The sequence below is a fragment of the Micropterus salmoides genome, unplaced genomic scaffold, assembly GCF_014851395.1.
Source record: "Micropterus salmoides isolate LMB-PRFRI ecotype aquatic unplaced genomic scaffold, ASM1485139v1 Ms_hic_scaffold_3309, whole genome shotgun sequence".
In the NCBI taxonomy this organism is placed as follows: Eukaryota; Metazoa; Chordata; class Actinopteri; order Centrarchiformes; family Centrarchidae; genus Micropterus; species Micropterus salmoides.
In genome coordinates, this window is record NW_024042606.1 from 1 (window position 1) to 8,572 (window position 8,572).

General features: G+C 44.1%; 1 protein-coding gene across 2 annotated transcripts; it reads right to left on the reverse strand.

Moving 5' to 3' along the window:
• Positions 1-4,149: 4,149 nt before the first annotated feature.
• Positions 4,150-7,612, reverse strand: LOC119884249 (protein L-Myc-1b-like). 2 transcript variants are annotated; one of them, XM_038694711.1, is made up of 3 exons: positions 7,313-7,612; positions 6,191-6,799; positions 4,150-5,524 (listed from the first exon to the last, which is right to left on the reverse strand). In XM_038694711.1, the coding sequence occupies exons 2-3, from the start codon at positions 6,732-6,734 to the stop codon at positions 4,914-4,916; spliced, it is 1,155 nt and encodes a 384-aa protein (XP_038550639.1). In that variant the 5' UTR covers positions 6,735-6,799; positions 7,313-7,612; the 3' UTR covers positions 4,150-4,913. The 2 variants fall into 2 exon arrangements, with proteins under 2 accessions (XP_038550639.1, XP_038550638.1); XM_038694710.1 differs by having other exon boundaries at positions 4,150-5,527; positions 7,313-7,611.
• Positions 7,613-8,572: the final 960 nt, after the last annotated feature.

Consider the following 8,572-nt stretch of genomic DNA (forward strand, 5'->3'; position numbering starts at 1 on the left):
GGCAGGCTCACAGCCTCATTAGGATCAGATGGACACTAGCCGCTGCAGCCCAGGCTGAGTTCCAGTGACACAACTAGGCTGGAATGTGGGTCAGTAGGCAGAGAGATGATGGACTGCAACCAGGGAAAGTTTTCTGCAAGCATTTGTGTGTGTGTGTGTGTGTGTGTGTGCCTGCCCTCAAAAGCAGATGTGTGTATCTGCGTCTCTTCCCGCTTGTGCTTTCCCCATCTTCCCCGACCACTTGAAAAAATAGAATTAAGGGAAGGGTGTGTGTTGAATGTTGAGTAAGAAATGGATGACAGTGAGACAACTTCTCCTCTCTCCAGCTGACTACAATTCCCTCTGAGCATGTCACAAAGTCCCTTGGCACAACCTGAACCGAGCCTTGGACATTATTCAGTACAACAACAGCTCATTCTCACACAGGAGATCACAAGGTTATTCTAAGATAAACCTATTTCTCTTCTGCCTACATTAAATGTCCTAAATTCAGTCAGAGATAAGCAGCCAGTTCAACCATGCTCTTAGAATCACAAACCAGTGCTGTGTGTGTTTATGGTCCGTTTCCTCCACCGCCCCACTGTGTAAACATGCAATGTATACACTCCATACAAACCAGGCCAGTCAGAACACAACCAGTTAACATGGTGGAAACATTGCTCAATGTGTATGTGTGTGTTTTTTTGCAGCGGTAAGAGATTCATCACAGCGCAGCTAGGGGATCTTAACAGTTACGAAAGTTTGTCCTCCCACTTTCCAGGAATGCAGACCTTCAGATGTTGCTCAATTAAAAACATTGCTACGGTAAGCTGCAGTTTTCACACTCACTTTTCAAACTGCATATTCACAGTTGCATGACCTGGATGGTGGTTTACAAACAAGAAATGCCAAAGTGACAAGTATAACTGGTCGTGCTTCTTGCTAGGGAGACTTGCCAAAGATAAGACATCTCACCTGCTTTTGTGTTTTTCCGCCAATGTTTACAGGCCGCGCCATTGTTCTGAAGTGATGCAGTTGTGTGTCAAAGGTAACACGAGCAAAAGAGATATTCAATACGCGCTCTTTGCCTATAGGAATATTAACAGTGTGAAATGTGTGATTACTTCCCTTGGAACATTTCTCTCTTCTCTCACCCAGTCTGTTAAGCACAATTGAATGAATCATGCAAGCCAACTATTCAATCGAAGGATTTCTCAGGCAGCAATGCGTACTAATGCTGCATGGTTATTGCATCTAGTTAAGAGTTAGCTATAAGGTCTTAATTCAACCAGGTAACTGTACTGTAAATGCCATGCCACATTCCCTGGTGACACGGTGAAGAAATGTATATGCTCAAAAAGAAAAGGAAAGTTGAATGAATGAATGAGATTGTTTGTTACACAAGGAGGATGTATAAATCAGACAGAGGGTGCTCTCCATCCAGCCAAATCATCAATTCTCCACAGTCCCACCCTAAAAGCACACATCACAAACTTCTATCGGGCCACCAGTAAAGCTGTCACATGCTGTCTTATACCTTGGGAATATGTAGATGTCTGTGACACAGCCACGCACAGATCTCTTCTTACATGCACCGGAGATTTAATAAAGGGGAGGCAACAGGTTGCAGCTGTTTGGGCCTAAAAGGCTTATTTTATTGCGGAAAATAAATGTAGCCCAGAGATGGGAGAGAATAAAACACATATGCTCTAAGAGGAGACAGCCACGGTATGAACATGTGTCTGAAAGTGATTACACGTGCAGAAGTTTCTCAGTGTGGGCGTAGCATGAACTTGAGAGCAGAAAATCTTGTCTGGCAAGTTAACCGTCAGAGCTTCCCACAGGAAAAAGAGATCCTCTTACCTCATCATTTCCTTCAGGAAAAACTTTGTGTTTTTAAACAAAGAAGCGCCATGACCACTGAGTTTATATTGTCAACACTAGCACAACAGCAGCTGCTGCTGAGAACCTCACATCACTTTAGGTTACCTTGAGTTGCAACTGAACAATTACAGTGTGATTTGTGACAAGTCTACCACAATTTATCTTTTTATTTCAAACTCACTGGGCGAACTCAGATGTGCATTTGGAGCCTTGAAAACATGCCTGTTTTAGTTTCTCCACACACCAGCAAATATTTTCATGTGCATCCCACACTTTGCATGGTTGGATAGTTGCATTATCCTGAAATGAACCAGTAATTATGCAAACAATACAAGAAAGTCTTTGAACCTTGACTATGTTATTTAGTTAATTATTGATTTCCTTGTGCTGCATCACTACAAATGAATTTCAAGGTCTGAAAGTGACAGGAAACAAGTTGCTCCTCTCTGGTCCAAGACCTGATATCTGATTTTGGTTTCACTTCCTGATATAGTATAAAGTACAAACAGCCCAGCAGTTACTGATGTCAATCTAAGGTGTCATTGCTGTTTACTTTAGAAGTTCACTTGTGTTACATGATTCTTTTGTTAACTTCTTCTGAGATTACTAATGAAATGCAAGGAAATATTGTGTGCAGATTGGGTGATTTAACTCCCTCAAGAGAGCCTCCTGAGACAAAATGGTGATTTTGTAAAGAAAATGTTCCAATGTTCTAGAAAATAGTGCCGGGCTGAAAATGGGGCTCAGAGAGTGAACACACGCAGGTGAAACTACAACCAATCTGAGCCATGACAAAGGCCATTGAGGTGTGAGACGGTTGGAGTTCAGGGTGTGCCTGGCTCGTCTGTCAGGCTGTGTTTGTACGAAACGGTTGCTGTCAGTTTTAAAAAATGAATGGTTCTCAAACCGGAGTCATCTAGGCTTGCAGGGACTTGTCGGTGAGGTCATCGATTGGGAAGCAGCATCACACAGTGAAATAAGTTATTACATGTTAGCCATTAGCCTTATGCTGAATGAATTCCCTAAAGGGAGCAGGTAGGAGCTTCTTGCCCTTTTCAAATTCTGAACTAATATTTCCTCATGAACGTTGGCTAGGATCAAAATGTTGCCTTTTTTTTTGTCCAACACATTTTCGGTAACTTTAACACAGTTTGAGGATACTCTTCAGTATTTAGTTCATTAATTATTACCCCCCCCTGCTAAATGTAGGACAGGATGTGCACGCAAATCCCTTCTTGCAAATTCTGAACAAAGTAAAGGTAACCACGGCACCACAAGGTTATAAATCCTACTGGGACTCTGGGACAGGAAAAGTAAGTATTTTTCTCAGGTAACCTGAAAGTATCAGGTTACAGTTGATCCCACGCTTCTGCCGATAAACTCTTCATCTATTAAAAAATAACAACTAAATGACATGTATCTGTACTGGAGCCATTTGCTCTACTCTTATTAGACAAGTAGCTCTCTGGGGGACAGCAGCTGCATGGAATGAGTCTGAGTGGCACGCAACACCCACCAATTACATGGACCACTAGAGTAACAAAGAGAGATGTAAGTAAGTAAGACATGCCACATAGCAAATACAAGCCTCATGAAAGGGGACAAGAGGGTAGTATCATCCAATAATGTAGAAGTCATTGAGCGATATTCATTTTTCCATTTACAGGCACTTACATTAACAGCGCTACTCTCCACCTGCATGCCTGTGTGAATAGCAGCACAGCATGCAAGTAGCAGTTCACACAACCCCTGTAACCTTGTTCAGAGCACATCAGGTGCCCAGCATGCAGCAGCCACTGCAGAGGGGAGGATCCACAGCAGTATCACACACACACACTCTTCAAGGGCAAGCCTCAAGGACACGCGCCATCTAACCTTCTGTAGACCAGCAACTGGTGCACAAGTCGCACTCATTTACACACGGCAGGTACTGCAAAGTGACACCGAGGAGGGCAATCAAGCAGTTGGATCAATTTTATGATCTGCCCTCATTTACAGCTGACTGGTGTGTGATAGTAGGTCATGTTTCTGGAGAGGCACTACCACAGCAGTGTGTGGTGGATCGTGACCACACTTTCGTTGCGAGGCAAGATGTATGATGATGTCTGTATTATTTGTTACTCCCACTTCAAACATTTAGATGCTGCGATTGCAATTGAGATGAAAACAAATAAAGTTTGATGGCAAGGTCTATAAGTTTGTTTTATAGAGGAATAGAGTAACGTGTGCTGTTAGCAGGGTATGGTGTAATCTTTGAATAAAATTACAAAGACTTTATTACAAAGATTTATATGCAAATGTGGTATAAAAATTTAATGTTGCTTTTGATGTTACCATGCTTTACAAATCAACCAAAGTCAGGATAGCATTGAAATCACAAAGTGACATGTGAATATAAAGTACAGTACAGTGCTATTTTTTTCCTCTTTCTGCTGATTTTTCATATTTTCTTAACAAAATAGGAGTTCCTCGATGCCTGGTGGCACGTCATAGAAGGAGCAAAGCCCATTAATCTCCTTCATCAGGAGTGATAAGCTATTATTTACAGAACAATCTGTACATCAAACAATCAAAACAAACCAGGAAGTGACTCATTCTCACTCATATGTAAAGGAAAAGCATTCACACGTGTGTGCAATGATGAAATGAAGACCTCTCAACCAATTTCTACACCTGAAGGCTACAAATATCCACTATCACACTGGTAAACTATTAAAAGTTTTTCCCGTCACAGCATACCAGGAATTATCTTGGTCATAGCTAGAAAAATTAATTACATTACCCCTGTTCTCAACTAAAAACACTGTGCAAAGAAAGAAAAAATAAAACAGCACACCATCTGCTCCTCCCCGTATCAGGTTCACTGGTAAGCACAGTCAATGCATAGGAATCACACAGCAATATCGTATTCCAGATAAAATACAGTTATTTACATGGAGCGTGTTGTTATATAAAAACTGTAGCTTTTCAAAAAGTGACAGGTAACTTGAGAGGAAAAGTTCCAGACTGTGAATGAGGCAGGTCATTTCAAAAGCACACTTGTTTGTGTCTCATGAGTGCTTCAGTTCAGATAATCGGCGTAGAAGTTGCTGTTGTCGGGTTCGGAGGCGTTTCTTCTCCTGGAGCTGCCGTTTCTCCTTGGTGTGCAGCTCCATGAGGTACTCTGTAGCATGGGTCAGGATGGCCACCTTTGGGGTCTTGGCTGACTCCAGGCCGGGGATCTCATCCCGCAGGGCGAGGAAGCGGGACCGGAGATCATTCCTCCTCTTTCTCTCAAGGAAGTTGTGGTTCCGCCTGCGGTCTGTGTCCTCTGTGTCCGAGGTTTGGGGAGACTCTGAGGAGGTGGGCTGGGGGACACGGGCCGAACAGCCGGGCTGCTGACTGGATGCTGTGCAGGTGCGCTTGCTTTGAGGCTCTTCCTCATACTCCTCCTCGTAATCTTCCTCCTCCTCCTCCTCGTCATCAGGTTCTGGCTCGCTGTCTGGGGAGCGGGCAGCGTAGTTGTGCTGCTGCCGGTGGACAGACATGTGGAAGCGTTTGGGGCAGGGGTCGGCCCGCACCGTGATGGTCACTGGTTTTCTGACATTCACCAGCCGCACCCGGTTCTGCTTACTCTCCACAGTGACCACGTCGATCTCTTCTTCATCATCATCATCATCATCATCTGTGATCACATAGGGAAACAACTCATCAATACTCAATGTTTCAATGCCATCCTTTACTAAAAACTTCACACCCCTGCATGCTAAAATTTACACAGCCAGACATGCAAATCACTACTCCATCTGAAGAGGGCAGAGCAGGAGTTGAGGTGTTAGCAGCAGTGGTCATCAAGTGGCCAAATGCTTGCAGGAATTCAGGCTTTTGTCATTGAGGCTGAGCATTCATCAACCATTTAAATTGGGAGATCTGCTGACAGGGGGCACGCCCTAATTTGGGAAGTGTTAAAGAATTACTCTCACGGTCTGGCCCTGTGTGTGTAGTAGTGATAAATCATCAGGGCTCGGTCACCCCGCCCCTCTGCCGCACTCTGATTGTAATGCAGAGCCAGTGGCAGATATCGAAAGAGGAGGAAATTCAAGTAAAAGTGATGGGGGCGCGGTTTTTAAAAGATTGCATGCGTGTCTTGAGCAAGCATGTGGCGCACTGTCAAGAGAGGGTAGAAATCCAGCTTCAAAATGTGACTATGTTGTACTTGATAACCTCTCTGCGCCACAGACCAACAGTTATGCAACTCCCAGCTTTCCAAATTACGCATTGGTAGAGGGCAATATAATCCTGAGGCAGGGGCAGGGAGGGGCAATTTAGAGCATGACTGCTTTCTTACCGGAGGAATCAGAGCGAGACTCGGAGCCAGAAGACGCCGGCCTCCTGCAGCTGCTTGACGGGATGGTGAGAACAGCCGCGGGGTCGACGCAGTCTGTCGCCGAGGCGGCGAGCGGGCCACCGGGAGAGACGCATTGCGCTTTGCTGGGTCTCATGGCGATCTGGGCCACCGGGGGAACACCGGTCTGTGCCGAAGCTGACACTCTCCCGTTGACCTTCTCCAGCTGCTTGCTGGCAGAGAAACTACTCCACATGCAGTCCTGGATGATGATGGAGCTGAGGTTACCGAACAGCTCCTCCGTGTCGGGGATGAACTGCCCCTCGTACTCCTCGTCCTGACCAAGGACTTTGGACAGCCAGCTGAGCTTGTCTCCCGGTGAGAGTTGCAGAGAACCAGTGCTTAGAGTCCGGGTGGGAGACATGGGAGGGGTGGGCAGCAGCTCGAACTTTTTCCATATGTCCTCGCTCGGTGCGGTCGACTTGTAGAAATCCTCCTCTGTGTCAAAATCGTTGAAAAAATAGTGCTGGTAACAGTCGAACTCCATGTTTCCAGATAATAAAATCCAAGTTTATTCCAAGAAGTGATCAAATGAAGAACGTCCTGCAAAACCTGAAGGGGAAATATCACAGTGATTAGCAGTGATCTTTCGGAAAGTAGGTCCCATGATGTATGATCACATTTCTACTATCCAGCTAATGGGCTATTAGGATATCACATCCCCCTAACAGCCTGCTTTCTCCAAATGGGACCACATTAATAATTGATTGAATCTTGCGGATGCCCTCTTTGCAGTGATGGACTCAAACTGTCCAGACACACAAGGTTATGCTAGGTAGGCTATATTTAGGCGTCACGTAGCCTATGACAAATTTTTAAGTGAACACAGAGACCTCAGATAACATACTTTGTTTTACAGGACTATTCTGCGTCGGCTAACAAGTCAACCCGTGAGGCTGCATTTCCTGAAATGTAGGGAGCGCTTTGTTCCACAGAGAGACAGAGGGTCATGTGAGCCGGCGAGGAGGAAAAGTGCTTCTCCGTCACAGAGCAGTCTTACAGACCAAGATGCATTTCCTCATTTGAAACTTCCACAGGCACACAGACTAGGATAAAACTACTCACCGGCTTTCAGCTAAATCCCGCAGCGAAATTGAGGGCACTGAAATCCCTCGGCAGCCAAAGAGCAGAGTGTCCAACGGCGCACGGAGATCAAGCGGATAAAAGCTGTTCGAGTTCAATACTCTTTGAGTTGTTCCTGTAGGCCTGTACAGAAAGATGCGGCGTATCGACGCTGTTTGTACTTTTTTCAAGTATTTTTTTTTTTTAAAGCAACAAAAAGCCGGGGCGCGAACAACAGGAACAAGGTCCGCCCCACAATGTGTAGCCTAGAAGCCACACAGTGCGTTTTTCGCGCCAGTGAGATATCCTGTTATAAGGCGATAAAATAGTGCAGGGAGGAGCCTCAGAAATATCTGCAGCGGTAGATCCGGGTAAGCCCTCCATTTCCATCAGAGGCGGGGGAAGGCGCTCAGCCCCGCCCCGTCTACAGCACCAATTATGGTCACAATAACCAACATAGTTCATCATCAGTGGGCTATTTGTTGCTCTTAGAGAAGTAGAAGGAGACAAATATGTTTTTTGATACTATAAGTTCCTTTCAGCTGACAGATGTTTTATTTAGACCCAAGTACATTACTTGCCTCTCTTAGCCTACTTAACCATTCGCTGCTTTAAAGGCTACTCTGCTGCATATAAGAGTAAAATATTATATTTCTCACTGCACATTTCATTGCTGTAGTTGCAAACTGCTTTGTATATTAAGCTTCTGCATACAAGGATCATCTTAATGTAAACTTAAATATATAAATATGAAGCATATTCACTGATGAAACTATTCTGCGGTATATAAAGTAGTTAAATTTACCTTCACTTTTTTTCAGCAATTCAGCAACCTAATTCCTGACATTTTTCAGATCATATTTTAAATGCAGTACTTTTTACTTGTAATAGAGTATTTTTACATTGTTGTGTTGTTGCTTTTACTTTTACCACAGTGTCCCAGAATAACGATACTTTACATAGCACAAAGTAAGTATTTAATTATATCAGCATAATGCATTTGAGATAGTCCGCAAGGTAGTTTGACACAGTGGTCACATCCAGTCCGATATCTTCATCCCTGTCTCTTCATTGAGACGCTGTGATTAGTCAACCCTGACGCCAAACATCAGTTTGAAGAGGATCCTCTTTTCCTTAATAATATTAAAATCTGCAGATCTCAGAAGTCTAAAATACTTCAGTGACAATAGAAATAAGTTGTTAGAAAATAACTGCCTATTTTGCACTTTATCTTAATCCAGCTAATTTTGAATCTGTCTATTA

What these genes read in the sequence shown, in the direction of transcription:
- LOC119884249 (XM_038694710.1), bottom strand. Translation starts at nt 6,734, where the DNA reads ATGGAGTTCGACTGTTACCAGCACTATTTTTTCAACGATTTTGACACA. An exon ending in GTCTCGCTCTGATTCCTCCG is followed by an intron (nt 5,528 to 6,190) that starts GTAAGAAAGCAG and finishes ATGTGATCACAG; the next exon opens with ATGATGATGATGATGATGAT.